The sequence below is a fragment of the Pagrus pagrus genome, assembly GCF_965226575.1.
Source record: "Pagrus pagrus genome assembly, chromosome: 16".
Classification (NCBI taxonomy): Eukaryota; Metazoa; Chordata; class Actinopteri; order Spariformes; family Sparidae; genus Pagrus; species Pagrus pagrus.
Window position 1 is genome coordinate 14412453 of NC_140200.1, and position 18725 is coordinate 14431177.

General features: G+C 40.1%; 2 protein-coding genes across 2 annotated transcripts in view; both read left to right on the forward strand.

The window, feature by feature from the left end:
• Positions 1-657: 657 nt before the first annotated feature.
• dtl (denticleless E3 ubiquitin protein ligase homolog) lies at positions 658-8594 on the forward strand. Its single transcript, XM_084377514.1, has 15 exons — positions 658-856; positions 1901-2038; positions 2147-2239; positions 2315-2376; positions 2593-2713; positions 2989-3054; positions 3189-3304; positions 3682-3755; positions 3863-3969; positions 4059-4163; positions 4639-4751; positions 4869-4958; positions 5158-5281; positions 6348-6994; positions 7827-8594. The coding sequence occupies exons 1-15, from the start codon at positions 805-807 to the stop codon at positions 7890-7892; spliced, it is 1974 nt and encodes a 657-aa protein (XP_084233640.1). The 5' UTR covers positions 658-804; the 3' UTR covers positions 7893-8594.
• A 2286-nt stretch (positions 8595-10880) lies between these two features.
• Positions 10881-18725, forward strand: part of ppp2r5a (protein phosphatase 2, regulatory subunit B', alpha isoform) — a 44426-nt gene continuing 36581 nt past the window's right edge. The window contains exon 1 of the mRNA XM_084376902.1: positions 10881-11961. Within this exon, the coding sequence (XP_084233028.1) occupies positions 11814-11961 (148 nt within the window). The 5' untranslated portion in view covers positions 10881-11813. The remainder of the gene's footprint in view (positions 11962-18725) is intronic.

Genomic DNA, 18725 nt, shown 5'->3' on the forward strand with positions numbered 1-18725 from the left:
CCCTCTACTCCACTACATTTTAGAGGGTAATATACCCTTTGCTCCACTGCAAGTATTTCAGTTTTAATTATTTTTCATATAGGTGTTTTTATATTGTTTAAGTATAATTGTTTTGATGAAATGTGATGTAAGATTGTTTTTAAATTATTAAAAATAGATTAAATTATCCCAAAAATATGTAAAGGAGTTAAGATTAGATCCACCTCGACCAAATTACACTGAAGTACTGTAATGATCCAACGCAGTATTTACAAGCACAGATAAAAAAAATATTAGCTGATTGACAAAACAACAACCCATTGCGAAGTTGTCACTCTGGGCTCAAGGTAATTGTGATAACATTTCTCTACAATTTTTGAATTTTTACACTCCAAACAATCAATCAATTAATCGAGAATATAATCAGCATATTAATCCACAATCATGCACAATGAAGGTCAAACATACAAGTAAGTTAAGGTAATAATGAGCAAAACAAACACTTGTGAGAGGACGAGAACTAAAGTGCTTTATAAATTTCCTCCTTTCCTATCCAATTTAGTATGATCAGTTGATGGTAATTTATTTTGACGGCAGAAAGAAAGCGGATGTGACGTCGGTGATATTGCGGAAGTGGCTGTTTGTTTTCAACCAATCGCAGCGTGTAACGCAAGTTTAGCGGGTGATTCAGTGATCGAGTTCGGACGATCCGTTCGCGGGAAAGAGAAGCAGCTTCAGCACGGATAAAGATCGCCAGCTAACGATCGGACCAACTTCTCAGTGTTTTACAAACTAGTCCAGATCGTCTTCTACTGAAGTGTAGGGATGCTTTTCCGCTCAATCGTTGACAGAGGAGTGGGCAGACGAAGGCAGAATGGTAAGATAATCTGTGCGTTTGTGAATATTGGTGGGGGTTTTCTGATAGTGGTTGCGCCCTGTGGTTTATTGTGCAACTTGGCAACTTAAGCTAGCTTAACATCAAGGGTGACTTTACTTTAAAATGTTGTTTTTATATCTGGGGTTGTAGATAAATGCACCATGCTACAGTTTACAGTTTGATCTTTGGTCGTGAGATCTGGCTGTTGACATGGCAGCAGAATTTAACTTTTCAAATGAGCTCAAATTAACTTTATTTTACGTTTTTCACGCGTAACGTGCTCCTCCACGTTTGCTTTATCAGCAGTAAAACCGACGTAAGACTCCCATAGAAGATAATTATTTATTTTACAGTGTGGATCAACATATGACAGAAGTAGTCAAGATAATGTGCAAAATTTGTAATGTTTAATGCATCAACCAGTGCTCCACTACCATGCATTATATCAGACTAAAGTTAAAAAAAACAGTTGGAAAAACAAACCAAGCACAAATACGTTTGTAATCAGTAATCTGGACTTTGAAATGTGGTGAAAATATGCAGTGTTGTATAAAGTTCCCAAAAGTTATACTTGAGTAAAAGTAAAGATATCATGTTAAAATATTGCTTTGGTTAAAGTGAATGTCACCCATACAAATAGTACTTGAGTAAAAGTCTTAAAATATCTGAAATTGAATATACTTAAATATCAAAAGCACAAGTTTAAATAAATTATACATGTATTTACATGTATGCATGTGTTGTATACTATGTGCTGATCAGATTTTCAGCACGTTTCTGATTATTCGAATCTGTTTTGTCTTTTTTAATCTGATTGTTGATTTAAAAAAGTCATTTTTAATCTGATGCAGCATGCAGTCTGAAATGTAACTAGTAACTAAAGTTATTAAATTAATATAGTGAGTAAAAAGTACCATATTTGCCTCCAAAATGTAACAGAAAGTGGAGTTAATCCTGTCAAGTACCTCAAATTTATGCTTAAATGACCTCTGACTGCAGTGGAGTAAAATCACAAAACTGAAATGCTATCTCTGATCTCCCCAGCCCTCCCTGCAGATCCCTGGCTCAGGTACCCTCTGACGTCTCTGCTGGAGGGCTACCAGTGTGTCCGACATGACGAACACATCTCCTACGGCAACCTGGGCGACTCCGTGCCTCCGTTTGGACTGGCTTTCTCCTCTGGTAACACACCTGCACAGTATATACCATATTCTCATCAGATGATACACAACAGAGCTGGGAGCTGTTGCAGTTTATCTGTCTAACCGGTGTGGTCGCTCTTCTCTTCAGCTGGGGAGCCGCAGAACGTCCTTGCAGCGGCTAATGAAGAAGGCATTGTTCGGATCTACGACACAGAGAGCCGCGAGAGGCCACTTCTTAAAGGTATGTGGAGAGACTTTTTCACAGCAGTTCTGTCCATGATCAGGACAGTGGCTCATTGTGTTTGCATGTTTGCAGAGTGGCTGGCTCATGAGAATGCTGTCTTTGACTTAGCCTGGGTACCAGGGGAGCCACAGATAGTAAGTACATAAGATTCATTTCATTAATCCACATTTATACACTTCATATTCAGTTTTTCTGAAATCATTAATTTTTGTTCTCCGGTTACTGGCTTGTTGTATTTCCTCATTATCTACCCTTCTTCATGTCACTACACTTGAAGCTCAGTGAAAACTCCTTTTCTTACAAACCAAGCCTTCTTTGACTGATTTTTAATGGTCATGTATCATCTGTAGGTGACTGCTGCCGGGGATCAGATGGCCAGGCTGTGGGATGTGAAGTCAGGGGAGCTTTTAGGCAGCTTCAAGGGCCACCTCTGCAGCCTCAAGTCTGTCGCCTTCATACCGCAGGAGAAAGGTATACCAGAGGGATATTTCTAACAATAAAGCCCACTGTTGATGGTGCATCTTGGTGGAGCAACCTGTTATTTATCCGTGTTTATTTAAGCACTCACATGTTATTGTGGCATTAATAACCATTAATACACACTGTATAACGGAAAGAGAAAACAAGCTGATTTTAATTTTTTTGTATTTCATATCAAGTAGGTGCATACATGACATGAGAAACATAATTTTTAATTTAGACAAAATACCTCTGGTTTTGACAATGCTTTGTCCTCTGTTGAACAGCTGTGTTCTGTACTGGAGCCAGAGATGGAAACATTATGGTCTGGGACACCCGGTGCAGCAAAAAAGGTATCAGTCAGAAATTTTGTCAGACCCAGTCTTTATGAGATTTCAGGCTGAATTTATGGGGCAAATGCAGATAGATCACTTGGGGTATTTCATGTTTGGCAGTGTTTGTGATCAAGTTTCTGTCTTCCTCTCAGACGGTTTCTACAGACAGGTGAAACAGATCAGCGGCGCTCACAACAAAGCGGAGACGAACCCCCTCACCAAGACAAAGAAGAGGCGGGGCAGCGCACGAGGCATGGCTCCCAGTGTGGTGAGTTTCTTGCTGACAGCTGACAGAAACTTCTCTCCATGTTGCCTGCACCCAGAGCCCCCCACTAAGGCAAAACACGTCATCTTGCAGATTCTAGGGCTGTTTTATCAACTACAGATTGTACTTCCAGATACGAAGAATATTGTTATATCGAGAGAGAGCCGCCCCACTCTTTCTCTCTCTCTGTTGGATTAAACTGTCAAAACTAGGCAGTGCTGATAAACTATTTAAACATATTCTAGTGTACTATATAGCTGCAATAGACAAAGTTTGCAAACTGGTAGTGGTCACCATATTGTATTGTGAAAACGGAGACTGAAAACACTTCACTCTTTTGCTGTGTAGGCAGATGTTTGAGCACCTGTTGTTTCTCGCAGGACACCCAGCAGAGCGTCACGGTGGTTTTGTTTCGGGATCAGCACACCCTCATCTCCTCTGGGGCTGTCGATGGGTAAGAAACTCCTGTTACTTGTTTCTAACAGGCAGCAAGCCTGTATTCAAAGACTCTCAAAGTGAAAATGATGAAATTAATTTTTCTATTTAATTCCTCTCGACCAGTGTAATCAAGATGTGGGACCTAAGGAAGAACTACACAGCACACCGTCAAGATCCTGTTCCTCTGCAGACGTACCTGTACCCGGGGTCATGCATGCGCATGCGGCTGGGTTAGTTTTTTTTGCAATACCTGACATAATTTTTACTGAAACATGCAAACAACCACAAGAAGCTGACAGGTGTTTTGCATGTGTTGCAGGTTATTCCGGTCTCGTTCTGGACTCCACGCGATCCAACGTCTTCTGTAACTGCACTGATGATAACATCTACATGTTCAATCTCAGCGGAATCAAAACGGCTCCAGGTAAATGAGGACCACGCTCCGACTGTGCTTATTGTGTATCTGTGCCAAGATAGCCTTTTTGCCCGTTCATCACAAATACATTGCCGTTGCTTATCACTAGATGGAGCTGCAAACTTATGTGCTTTGCTTTAACCGTCATGTTTGAGGCTTGACAGAGGAAATGTAGTGATGCAGAGATTCTAATATCTTGTTTCTTTCCTGAATGTGGACCCCTAATTTGACTGCTAATTAGCTCTGAATCAGCTGGTTAAGACTCATGCATTGCAGACTAGGTAGCAATTTTGAACAGTCACTGGAGTATTGATTAGACCACTTAGTGCACAAGAACTGAAGGACAGTTTAGTCGTCTGGTCCATTAGTTACAGCCCGAAACACTTCTCTTTAAGACTCATGTCGTCTCTTTGTATTACTCTGTTTCAGGCTCTTTGAAATTTGATTCGGTGATTCTAACGTTGCTGTTTAATGTTCTCTACAGTTGAAGTTTTCAGTGGCCACCAGAACTCCTCGTTTTATGTGAAGTCCACTATTAGCCCAGACGACCAGTTCTTGGCCAGCGGTTCCAGTGACAATCACACATACATCTGGAAGGTGTGGTGTCTGTTTTAATGTGACATATTAGAATTATTCTTTGTGTGTGCTTGTATTGTTTCAGCCTGATTATGATGGTGTATTTTAGCGTTTTTAAACCGAATTGTTACATTTCAGATCTCTGACCCGAACCATCCTCCCATGACGCTCCAAGGCCACAGCGAGGAGGTGACGTCCGTCGCCTGGTGCCCAACAGATTTCACTAAGGTGAGGCGACAAACTTTCAAGTTTCTTTGTCCAGTATTAATGTTTCAAAGACTCCTTTAGTAATCCGTCACAGCTATGGTAATCGCCATCCTGTTTTATTATTTACAAAACCGATTGATTCAGAGGTTTTTCTGTTTCCCTGCTGTGAAGCTGAGCTGTTTTAATAGGCTCTGGTAAATCCCCACTGCTCTGTTGGCAGATTGCTTCCTGTTCTGATGACCACACTGTGCGGATCTGGAGGCTTCGTCGGGAAATGGACGGAGCGCAGGCTTCAGTGGGACAGGCCAACCTTGTGGGCTGGGCACGCTCGAAGTCTCCCTTAAGTAAGCATTTACAACCACCATTTACTGCTTTGTAACAATATAAACAATTTACACCAATATTGAACCAATAATCACTAATCTATTGAGGATACTTAGCTAGTGGGTTGTGGCGTGGTGTGAGAGCTAACACGGCATTTCCTCATCAAAAAAATAGCTACTTATAGGAGTAATAAGTTAAAGTTGTGTCTGTAAACGTTACTTCCATCTAACATGGGTAAGTGCAAGTTCAACACGATCTGGAACGGCGCTTTTAGTGCTTGGTTAAGGTGTGATACGTAAGAATTTTAGTATTAAAATATGAGAAGTTAACAGAATGCGAAGAAATAACCGCTTCAAAGTTAAGTTAAAGTCGTCTGTGTATTGTGTTGCAGAGATATCTGCTGAAGTTAGCATGCTAACCAGTTAGCCCCTCGCCATATTGTGCCCCAAGCGGTGATAGTAAAAAAACGACAACACTTCCTCTGTGCTCTAAGCTCGTAGTCCGGACAAAGTCACCTAATAGGACCAATAAATGCACGGCTAACTGAGCTAACCAGCTAGTGGCAGCTACAGTAAGCAGTAGTTTGCGGTAACTCTGGTGATATGCTGCTCCCTATTTGTTTGGAGTATGAATTTGACAGGTGGCCAATTCTTACACATTGCACCTTTTTCTTTTAATTAACGAAGTTTAAGCCAGCTGCAACTTGTGCAAGAAAATGCTCAAATTAGGGTATAAAGGCATTGGAGTCAGAAAAACATAAAGCTGCTGTAAAGAGCCATCAGCAAATGCCTGCAATCACCCAAGATTGTTCTGTATTCACATTGGCTGCATCACTAAGTGCTGATAGTTGAGGTTCTAGTATGGATGTGAAATAGGTCTTAGACTGGATTCATGCTGGTCTTCAGAAACCCTTCAGAAACCCAAATGAGAGCAAAGTAACTTGAATGTCGACGAGGCTAACTTTTAACTTGCGTGAGAAACGTGCAAGTCATAAATCCCTGCTGTCCTGCCCTTGAATGCCAAATGTGTCACTCAAAGTATTCATGGTGTCACATCTGAACTAACAAGGACTTTTGCTTTCTTAAGGGCCCCCGAGCAGAGCCGAAACAACCCCTGCCAAGACCCAGAGGATGGACAGTCATGCCGGCCTTGCGTCACCACAGCTTGCAGCCTGCGCTCCCAGTGGCGCCGCCTTGCCTCTGCCCTCCAGCACCACATCACCCAAACCTTCTCAGGACGCTAAGGCTGCTGCTGCTCGCCAGAGAACACCAACTTCTATCAAAGAGTGGTTATCTCCGGGCCGTGGATCTCCCAGTCAGGTCAGCCTGCCGCTCCGTCGGGTGCTGAGCCCGTGTCCCCAGAGCCCGGCGGGCAGCGCCTCTCCCACAGAACGACGTGCCAAACGCAGGCTAGAGACTGGCAACAACGTATCCCCGAGCTGTGAGGGTGTAGAAGAGTTGGACTGTGTTAATGAACTCTACCCTGCAGCCAAGAGAAGCCGAGCCCTGTCTGGAATCTGCAGCCCCGCTCAGGAGAGCCAGGTACAAACAGGTTGCCACACGGAGGACAAGCAAGCCTCATCGAGGCAGAGCGGCAAGGAGAACTGTTCCCCCAGAGCAGCTGACTGGCTGTCAGTGATGAGCCAAAAGATGAGGAGAGGTCAAGGAAGCCCCAGTGCACCTAGAAGCCCAAGTGGCTCAAAGAAACAAGAAGGCAAGACACCAGCTTCACCGGTAAGCACAAAAATCCTCACTACCCTTCTCTCAGTAGTATTAATGCATACTGCACATTTAAATGTAAAATCAATGCAGCTTTCATGCCTGTAAGGTAGATATGAAGCCTCTGCTAGCATAACATGACCACATAACAGCATCGTTCCCGGCTCGATGGCGGCTGAGATCTTTAATTGCATTACACGCCCCTCTCACTCTCTTTGCACGTTGCCCAGAAAAAATCCTTGCAGTCAGTTAGCTTAGCACAATGACTAGAAGTGTGGGAAAATGGCCATCCTGAGTTAACAATATCTGCTGTTCACCAGCAACTCCTAAAGCTTCACTTATTAACACATTATATGTCATTATATCCCATTTTAGGACTTAACCAGACTTACTCCTGTTTCTGGTCTTTGTATGAAGCTAAGCTAACCATCTGCTGGCAGGAGCTTCATATTTACTATATAGACATGAGAGTGGTATTGATCTTCTCGTGTAACTCTCAAGAAAGTGAATAATGGCACGTTCCAGTTATTTCCTCAAGGCAGAGTGAACCACAGCACTTATTTGAGACTAGATGAATTTCTTCATGGACACACAAATAATTTGTCTTTTCTGTTGGCTGTGCACCATTAACGCCTTCATTGACTTCCACTTACTTGGAATGTTGTCAGCCTAGAAATACAAACTCACTCCTCCACTTTGGGAAAGAATAACTGCATTTCAATAGAAATACACTGGCTTTAGCGGTGATTTTGGTCTTTCCCTCCATAACAGTGCAAATGTTCATATGCATGGGAATGTTTTCTATCTAACATTACAGTTGACCTTTTTGTTTCTTTTTGTTTTGCAGACCATCCGCTCACCACATGCCATGAAGAAAATCTCCACGTATTTCTCAAGAAGGCCTCTGGAGTGACTGCTCCTGCCAGTCAGATGCTCTGTGCTTCTGTTTAAAATGTTTTATTTGGAGTATTTTTAACCTGAACCCACTGACAAGAAGCCTCTAAGAACACTGATCTATGTCCAGATGAACCCAGACGGCATAAAGATTGAAAAAAACACAGTTCTGAATATTTGATGCTGCAGTTTTCACATCCCCGAGAGGCTGTTTTAATTTAATTGGGTCATAGGTTTTGCAGTTGCCTCCTACACAATTTTCTGGAGCTGTGCAGAATTCTCTGGTTGAAAAAAACGATTGCAGGTTGCTGAGTAGATTTTTCATTTCACTCAAACCTGACAGCTCCTAGGGACGCTTTAGTGTTTGACAGAAGAACGTTCAATAGTTGTTGTTCAGGAGGTCAACGCTGTGTTAATCGCCAAGTGCGGAGAGCGCTTTGTCTGCAGGTGTGGACATTTTAAATACTGCTAAAAGAAATTAACATGTATTTGATTCGCATCTTGAACAGTTTTATGAACTTCACTAAGATGTATTGCTTTGTCTTTGTGAGTTTTTTCATGTATGGGTTTTGATTCTGCAAATGTAATTTTTTTTTCTTGAACGAATGTTCAAGCTGTTTATATGTACAAAATAACCGATGATTGTTGGTTGGTTCCTTTGTATTTAACTGACACAATTTTGCTGTGGTCAGATTTATTAAATTGAAAATTGTTTTCAGAGTGTGTGGAATACTGTTGGTTGCATATTATCAGTGAAATGTGTTTGTGAGATAAAGAGTGCATGATGGTGAGACATGCGTGACAGTAAAATCATCACTTTGATCATTTCCTGCAGTAGTTACCAGTTTTGTTTCCTTGTGACCCATCCTCGCAGGCTACACATAATCTTTTTCTTCTTTCGTGGTTTTATTACATGTTTTTAGGGATATAGTTATGGATAGTTAAAGGAGTTCTGTGTAAATTCTGTGATGTGCTGGAAATTGGCCGTTAGTTTATGTTAGCAGACCCCATTTCTAAACGTTAGCTACTGTTGCTCGCTGTTAGCGAAGCAGAGGGACACTGAGATGAGGCATAAAGTCACATCCTTTGAACTGTTGCAGAAAATCTGACCAGTCCTTCACAAAGTAAACCCACAGTCCAGCAGAATTAAACAACTTAAATCGCCCACAGGCTTGTATAGGCAACCGAGAGAGACGAGGAAGGTCTAATTTTTCATGTCACATTACTGTTCGCTCACATATGGCCAATAAAAAAGTGATTAATACATGTATACTATTTTTAAAAAAAAATTATATAGAGCCCCTTTAAAATAATTGGTAACTCTTTAAATAAAGTCCTTGTAACAAACATTAATTAATAGGTAATATTGTTCTTATGAGTCCTTATGAAATGCTAATTATGCTAATAATAATTCAGTAATTTAAAAGAAAAGATTAGAGAAAAGTCTGCAAGTTAAATGTGCCTTCCTTACTTTTTCTATTCAGTTAAGCCTCATGTCCCCTCACTGGGGTCCTGACCCCGAGGTTGGGGACCAATAATGTAATGTAGATTCAAGAATCAGGATTTTGTTGTCACTTTGGTTGTACACTCGTGAAATTCTTTGGCTGAAAGACACCACGACATAAATAGTAAATAAGTAATATAATGTATAAAGAAATAAGAGTAAAAGTAAGCAATAAGGTATAAAGTAGTGAAAAAGTTTAAAGGGAACAGGTATGAAACAGCAGGAATAAGGTGCATATATCTATATGAATATATATGTACATAAGACAACTGACAGAAGATTTTGTACAATAGCAATAAGTATAAACAGAATATAATAATAATAAACTTTATTTATATGGCACCTTTAAAAACAGAGTTTACAAAGTGCTTTGACAAACAAGCAAAAGCAGGAAACTCAGGACGACAATATTACAGAATAAACACTCAACAGTCAAGCCAAGCACAAGGAAGCCTAGTCTGAGGTGAAGTTAAAACAAGAAGGCAGACTGCCATTACTGCTGCTGCACCTTCAGCAACCTACATTTTTGACACTATACCATTTATTACTTTTAAATCACTTCTTAAAACCCATTTGTCATTGTTCTATCTTTGTATTCCCTTTACTGCTCTTAGTCTAATTATCTTAGTCTGCTTTTTCTCACCATCCTATACCGTTTTCATTTGTTTATTGTTAATCTATTTATTATCCTTTATTCCTTTTACTGCTCTCAATCTTTTTATCTGTTGTGATGGCGTGCTCTTATGGTTCTTTTATTGATTTTATTCTTTTATCTGTCTCTATTTTTGCATGACTTTCCCTCTCTTTCTTTTTCTGTGATCTTGGCTGTTTTATGGCTTTTATTCCTTTAACTTGTAATGACTCAAATTTACTTATTGTGCTTTTACATTTTGTGCTCTGCTTCTTGTTTTAATTCAGCTTTTTATTATTATTATACTCATGCTATTGTACAAAATTGGCTCTATTATACTTAATTTCTGTTACATTCTGTGTTTATATTTAGTTATGTACATATACACGTATATACATATTTGCACCTCAAATTCTGCTAAGCTTCAATTCCTGCTGATTTAAAGGGATAAATGTGCAGTATTTAATAACCACCCTCTGTCTCATGATTTGATTTTACTTTGAAATGTCTGATTCTTTCCCTCTAATAAAATAAAACATGGACGTTTTACATCCCATGATCGCATGCACATAATAGAAATAAGCAAAATCTATGTCCGGTTTATGTTAATAAAATCAAAGTACTGCTTTATCTATACAGCAATTAACATTAATCATGTTCAGTTAATGATGTTTGGGGCTAAATGAACTACTACTGCTGCCACTCCTCATTCTACTGTACAACGTCACGTATTTGTTTTCACATGTCACATGGTCAGGGACAGCAATCTGCGCGACGTGATTGGCTTATAAAGTTTCCAGCTTTTTGATTCTCCGCTTCTGATTGGCCGATAGAGACGTCCCTCAATGACGTACACCTGTCAGGCTCTGCAGTCCACGGAACAGTCAAGCCGAGCAGACAGCGAAGGAGCGGCTGTACGGGGAGTGTTTTTACGGCTGTCTGCTCAGCACGACATCTAGTAAATTGTCCAATTCAAGAACACTCGGTGTTTTTAGAGGCATCGGAAACGAAACTACCGCTCTGTATTCACCGAAGGATGTAGATAAAACAAAGTCAGTCGAGTGTCGACGAGGCTAACTTTTAAGTGCTAAATGAGTCGTCGAGCGAAATTGAACTTCATCGATCGTGGACAGTTGTTCGGAAAACACTCAGCAGAAGTCTAACTTGGATTAAAACCAGCGGTTGAAGACTTGGACTTGGTGTCTATAAGAAGAACTACATGAATTCAACGTGGCAACTATCTTTTCTAACTTTTTTCTCTTCAACGGCCGTGCATACCGTTGTCGTAGAGGCATAACTGCTACATTAACGCTAGCTAATTTTAGCAAGCTAGCTAGCTGCGTTAGCTGGCAGCCTAACACAAAACAGTAGTTTGCTACTGGCAGAACTTTACAACTTACTTTTTAATGGCAATGTCTTTCATACGTTTTGCAACAGGTAGACCTTTTGCAAACACGACGAGGAAGTAAAAAACAAAATTTATAAACCCAAGTTATCATGTTCTTTTGTTAGTAAGTTCAGGTTATACTGCGGGCAATGTCATGAGTCTCAGTTTGTCTTTCTGTATCGTGTTTTGAAGATTGTCCCGAATAACTAGTCGTCCTAATGATGCAGCCTTTGGACACAGTCTAACCCCAATACCGAGCGACCATGTTGGATCATACAGAATAACACAAGACTTGGACAGGAGACGAGCTACAAGTCGTGCAGTTGGCTCCATGTTTTTGTGCTGATGCAGAAGAGGAAACCTTTCATTTGACCGAGGGGATAGCTTGTCTCAAGTGTTCGCCAGTTTATGCATCAAAATGTCGGCCATCTCCGCATCCGAGAAAGTGGACGGGTTTACGCGAAAGTCCGTGAGGAAGGCCCAGAAACAGAGAAAATCCCAGGGCTCGTCTCAGTACCGCACTCAGAGCGCTCCAGTTGAGCTTTCACCGCTGCCGCAGCTCAAAGGTACGGTAAGAGGATGAAAGGGTCTGCCGCTTAAAATAGGCTGTCAACACAAGGGTGTACACGTTATGTCCACTGCTGTATGCGCAGCAGTCACGTTCAGCATGCCTAATGCAATGCAAATTTGCACACTTTCACACACATTTCACACGCTGTACTGTGCCGTGTGTTGAACCCTGCTGGGTAGATGAACATAATGGTGCAAAAGTTGTGGAAACATCTCCAAATATTTCCTTCTTTGTTATTTACTGCTTTGACCACAGGGCATTTGGGCCATAAACTACACTGACTGCCTGCCAAAGTGCATCACATTAGTTTTGTGTTCTTATTTCAGTATGTTGATGCTGGTTGAGACTTGTATGTCCAAAGGCAAGTCTAAAAAAGTCACAGCTTTTATTTTCATATGTACAATAAACAAAAGTCTCTCCCTGTACAATTAAATTCTCATTGGCTGTCCACTCTGAATGGCTTTGTACAATGAAACACAAGATATTAGTCAAACATAGATTTAAAACATAAGATATATATACTAGGGCCCAACCAATACTTGATTTTTGGGGCCAATACTGATATTAGGAAGGAGAAGATTCTGACATCGATGTTTTGGTTGAGATTTTTTGCAATGATAGATTATACAGAACATGCATGTTTGACTACATGAAAGTTTGTAAATGCCTTCATGCTATAGAAATGAGAGAATACAGTTATTAGATAGTTATTAATATACAAATATGCATAAACATGCAGTGCATCTTTTGAATCTCCAGCAAGATGGTGATGATAATGTGGTCCGCATAATGTGGTTGGCATTAAAAGTTCGACATTTGGAAAACACTGCATCAACTTTGATGACTGTGTGTGAGCACTAAGCATCTTTGTTATAAACACAGAGTCCACATGTCCTCGTTCCGCTATAGTCCTCTGTCGGCTCAGAACAAGGTCCGCCCGTCGAGTGCAACAACTTGATCCCACATTATAGATAGATAGATCAATCACAGTTTAAAAAACAAAAATGTAGCAGAATTTGGAGGACCTACTGGCTGCTGCATCTTCGTACCCCGCCGTTTCCATAGCATTAATTTCAATGATCCCCCAAAGTTGGTTATCCACATTTTCGTTAAAAATATGTAACTGAGTCAGGGTGATTTACGGTTATCACAATAAACTTTATTGTCCAAAATTACATTAGTGAACTAAAATGGTAAAATTTCTGGGGATTTAATAACTATAAATGATCACAAGCTTCTTTTTCTGCATCATACTCCCCCAAAAAAAGAGTTTCATATCAGAGCATATTGGGCAACATATGTGCCGATACTGATATATCTGTCACAGGACGATATCAGCTGATAATTTCGGCTAACTGATATATCAGTCAGGCTCAAATATATACAGAAGACAATTCACATCCTGCAAATATACCGTGCCAGTACAGATATACAGAATAATACAGATATACAGTACAGGGATGCACAATATGGATTTTTTCAGCCTTTCAGATAACCAATAATTACCTGCTTCTCATGGCCAATGCCAATGACATAACCAATAATTTCAAATTTTTATATTTAAATCAACACTATTGAACGTTCTACAGAAAGATAGTTGATTGCTGAGTCAGTCAGTCCATCTATCCATCATCTGTAACCCACATATCTTTTGCAGGGTCACAGTGCGCTGCAGTTGATTCAAGCTAACATTTGGCAATTGGCAGCATACACTAGTCTCATGCCCAGATTGTCAAATACCAAATCTGCACTTTGGTGTCGGACCGGAACCAAATTTCTTTAAAAGTTACATAGTGCTGCTTTAAAGCTGAAAGTAAGAAAGACAAAGACCTGGTGAGCAAAAATAGATGATTTGAAAGTCAGCATACACAGCTCTAATTTGTTGTGTTAAAACTCAGATGTTTGTTCCTCCTCTCTACCCTTGCGACACATGTACGGTATTACAAATTCCAGCTGTGCTGACAACAGTGTGCTGCACTTCTTCTTCGCCGTCTTTGTGTTTGACAGATTGCAAACCAACTTCAGAATAGCATTTAGAAGATTCTGCTTATTGCTATGCATGCATTTATCGTCTATAATTTAACAGATACTGATATAAAGCCAATAATATGAATTTCCCAATATCAGGCCCATATTTAGTGTGCATCCCTAGTACAGTATCAGTGCAATATGAAGTGAAAACAGCATTTGGAAAAAAGAAAGGCACAGTAATGATGTCCTCTCTACACCTTGACAAGTTTACATTTTGTGATGTTAGAAAGCCCTTTCCAGTACAAACATGCTGAATTGTAGCTCAAGTGCTGTGCCAGAGGCACGATTGCTGGAACACCTAAAATAAGAAGCACGCCGCTGGCTTTACTCACACACTTACTCATTCTCATACCCTGTCCAAATCATCCCAGAAATGGTCACAAGCCACTGAAAGGTATCACAATGCTGCACCTGGGGAATTAGAACTACCTGTTGAGTACCAGATAATTTGTTTTTTGCAGCTTGTCTGTCAAGAGTTCATCCGCACCCTGAAGTAGTGTGTGTGTTCTTATCATCGTTAATAGAGTTTTACAACTGTGCAGTGGAGAATACAGGACAGCAAAAAATGCTTCAAGTGAAACGTGACACTGCGTGGGATAATATGGGTGGCCATTATCAAACTTCGGAGAGTCTGTTGTCAGTTGATGCAGTGCTCTGTTGTAGGTGGAGGTAAACGTGGGGTGGGGGTCTGCTAAGGTGTGGCATGTGACCTCATCATGGAGTCTCTTCCCTACCTGTCAAGTGTAACAGTGCTCTTCCTAAGTCCTGAACGTAGTATTTATTTGTTAATCACACATGACAGTTTTATATTCATGTGGATTGAGAATTGTTAAGTCTCGCAACCCTTGCAGTGGTTTCTACCAGTTGGAAGTTTTTTCTCTGGTGAAGAGTCATTGATTTATACTTTTTATACTTGCATGTTGAACACACCATGATGTGAGCTCAAATGGTATTTTTCATAGATACAATGATCTGTTGTGATGCTTGTTAGTTACCATGCTCATGGTACTTGGCAGCAGTTGTTTAGAACTGGCAGCTTTATGCCCTTGTAAAGAATCCAAAACAATAGTGGACCCGCTTGGCCCAAATTAAATGTCATACAAAAAGAAACAATTTTTACTTCTTCACACAATATTTTTCATTCAAAAACTGTGCTAACTTGACAAATCTAAGCATGTTCCTGACTGGATAACCGTCGGCCATCTTCCTGTAGCCTGCAGTTAAGTCAGACAGTGCTGAGCCTGCGTACGACTGTGTGATTAAGTTCCATTCACGCGGACACGTGCATTTCAACTGTTTACTTAAACATGTTTTCACAAGTTATTTCACTGTAACGCACCATGCATCTTGGATTGTTAACATTAAGCTGGCATAATATAGACGTATGGAAATGCAAAGTAAAATTAACATTGGGGTTGTGGTTGAACGTTGTCTGCTAAGCTACAGTACATCAGCGATGAAATATAACCTGTAACACTAGAATAAACAATAACTGTCATATAGAGACAATATAATATCAAATTAGAAATATTAAATCCTTTAAAAAAAATGTAATTTGACATATTGCCTCTGTGCAGGCATCGCTAATATCAAATGGCTACTTTATTTTCCAGTTCTGAAAAATCAAAATGTCTTAAAATCTGATGATTCATTTTCTCACCCTTATGCAGACGAGCCTCAACAGCTTATCACTGGTGTCAATGTTAGTGGAGAGCGAGCACAGTTGAAGTCAGATAGACTTGCCTGGTCAAGTAGTTGGAACTTTACAACATGATGCAACTTCTCTCAGATCAGTTGGCATCAACGATCACTTCTACCGTACAATTTAAACGATCGTAAGAAAAGTAGTGTCTTATTTTCTATTTTGAATATTCTATGATGCATTAAGAGGGCAGACGGTTAAAAGAGGCAGTTCCCCAGCTGTTTAAAACACTTGGCATGCTTTTCTGAACAAGAGCATTGCACCAAAACAACACCCAAAATTGACATGAAACAGCATGGCAGCAACTGTCTTGTTGACGAGTGTGAAAGTGACAGCCAAATGATCCGAGTTTCTTCCACTAAAAGCTTGAGGTTGATTTGTGCCTTGTCATGCTGACTTCAGCTGGCATAGAGTTAAGAAAATCTGTATTTCAGTTATTTTCAATTGTCTTTATTTGAAAGGGGGGGGTGCAGATTATTAACTTGATCATTGATTCTGCCTGTCATGGATTTATCCGTCATCTTTTGTGTATTGTCCTCATTTATTACAAGGGGGCATTGCATTATGCTCTGTGCACATCCTCACATTTTATAAGTGCTTCATGTCTTTCACATAAGAGTCATGAAGCATGCTTTATCAAGGGATCCAATTCTGTCTGTCTTTGACCAGTTCCTTGATAGTACACTGGTCACAGTGCATTCTTAAGTCAATGGTTTGAGTATTTGACTATAATTCAGGCAGAATGTTAATTATATCAGTGTCATGTAGAAAATAACCTTTTTAAAGAGCTTGTACAACCTGTTTTTAATTTCTAGGAAATGTGTTGGAGTGTTGTAATTAATTATTGGCAGAGCTGTAAGGTGTTTACTGCTGAGGATCAATTGGCACGTGATGTACATGGAGGCACCAGAGGGCTACCCACTCACTAAAAGTTAGACTCGTGCTGCTTTTGGGACATTAGTGTCAGTGAGTCAGCTTGAGAACATTACAAGGGAGCTTCTACTAATCAGGCGGAAGAGAAGAAAACTGAGTCCCCTATGAATGGAGAGACAGTTTGAATCATAGCTATGAGATGCAGGTATAATAATGAGCAAATGTTACAATGCCATTATTTAAGACAAGAATGAGAAACTTTAGTGTTTTGGGGGGGAGGGGTTACTGAGCATGCTAACTTAAATGCTGTGTGCTAATTTGGGATGCCCTATATGGATTTTTTCCAGCTGATACTGATAAGCGATAATTACCTGCTCCTCATGGCCAATACCGTTAAGATAACAGATAATCTCACATTTTTGTATTTTAAAGAGAAGTTGATAACCTGTAGATTATGAACACCTGAATTTAAGAGGCCGAGATGTAGGGAGATGGATAATTTGATAACACTAAGTACACTTTTCCCCCTCCCCTCTAAACCCTTGCGGAACATGTATTGCATGCTGTGGTTGTTCTTCTCTGTTTCTCTGTTTATTGGCAGATCACAAACCAACTGTAAAGAAGCATGCCATCACCTATGGTATCAGAGCGTGGAGATGCAAGACTTCTCAATGAAAGCAATGTGGCTTTCTATTATTGTCTCAATTTATCTGTAATCATTTCACCAATACCTAATACATTTCATGCTATCTGGCCAATAATTTATCAGCCCAATATTTATATTGTGCATCCCGATTGCTAACAATCCTCCACTGCGGTTAACAAACCCTTGACTAACACTGAAGGTAGCTCTATCAATACTTTAGCTGTAATGACTCTGAAGCTGGAGAAGAACATGACGCATGGACTAGATATTTTCTTGTGAAGCCCAGGTGTGAATAAGGACCTGAAAGTTCATTTTTCTTGATCATTGGAAACGTATGCTCACTCCTACGTACTTTGTTAAGATAGATTGCTGTCTGTGTCAGGTTCCTTACCCCTTGTTGTAAAAGTCGGACACAGGTGTAACAAAGGAATGTGATTTTTTTCCTATGTATTCAATTTTCGTTTCAGATGAATTTGTCTGTTAAATATTGTGATTCAATGTCAGTGTTCCCACCTACACACACAAATATATTTGCGTAGTGAAGTTGACAACAATCTTCATTTCAAGGTCAACTAACTTGCTTGTGTTAAACCCTTTTTATCGCACATCATCATCTGCATCAGCTGAGGGAGCTTTCTCAATTGTCATAGAACAATGGATTTCAGATTTTCCTTTTTTCTGAGCACTTTCAGGACTTCCTGTCCTTGTGTAAGAAACTGTATTTTTCACTGTATTCATAAATAGGAATCCATAAATAATACATTTGTATTTCTGCTTACTGCGAAGCCCACATTTGTGCCTTACCTTGAGCATGTTTGCAGGACCAGTAACAATTGTCGAAACTTGCTTAAATTGACTGAATTGCAATCTGTTGTCTATAAGCACACAATTGTATGGCTCATGATTCAAAAACAGTAATGTCTGTGGTTAGCTACATGCACAGGCATGGCTGTCCATACTTGCGGCATGTTAAGGTGTTGATTTGTTGAAACAGTTTAGATGTAATATAAATGTCCGCTTTAAAACGAACTTGCTTCCTGCTGGCAACTTGAACCATCTCTAACAGAGCACGAGTGCAGTATTTGTAGTGCTTGGGGTACATGGAAACAAAATAATGGTGGTATTGTGCATCAGCTCATGGCATAGTCTGAGTTTGTTTACACAGTTTCCTTAAAGCCAAAGTGATAGGATTAAAATGTTAACATGCAACAATAGCCCTTTTTGTGAGTTTAAACCAAGAATCTTAACATGGTTTCTCAAGTGAGAGCACATGCTTACCTGACCTACTTAAACTAAGTTACAATAATCAGTTTATCAGCCTTATTTCTGGTTGTTAGAGTAACCAGACTTGGAAATCTCTGCAGCCAGTAGGTTTGAAGTCCTAAAAGATTGTAGACTGCAAAGATGCTTCTTCCCTCCTGCAGTGGAGAGGTTGGAGTGCTTATAGCTCCTGTTGTGTGATAGACACTGAAAAGATGAGTCACTCAGAGACCAACATTGTTGCCAT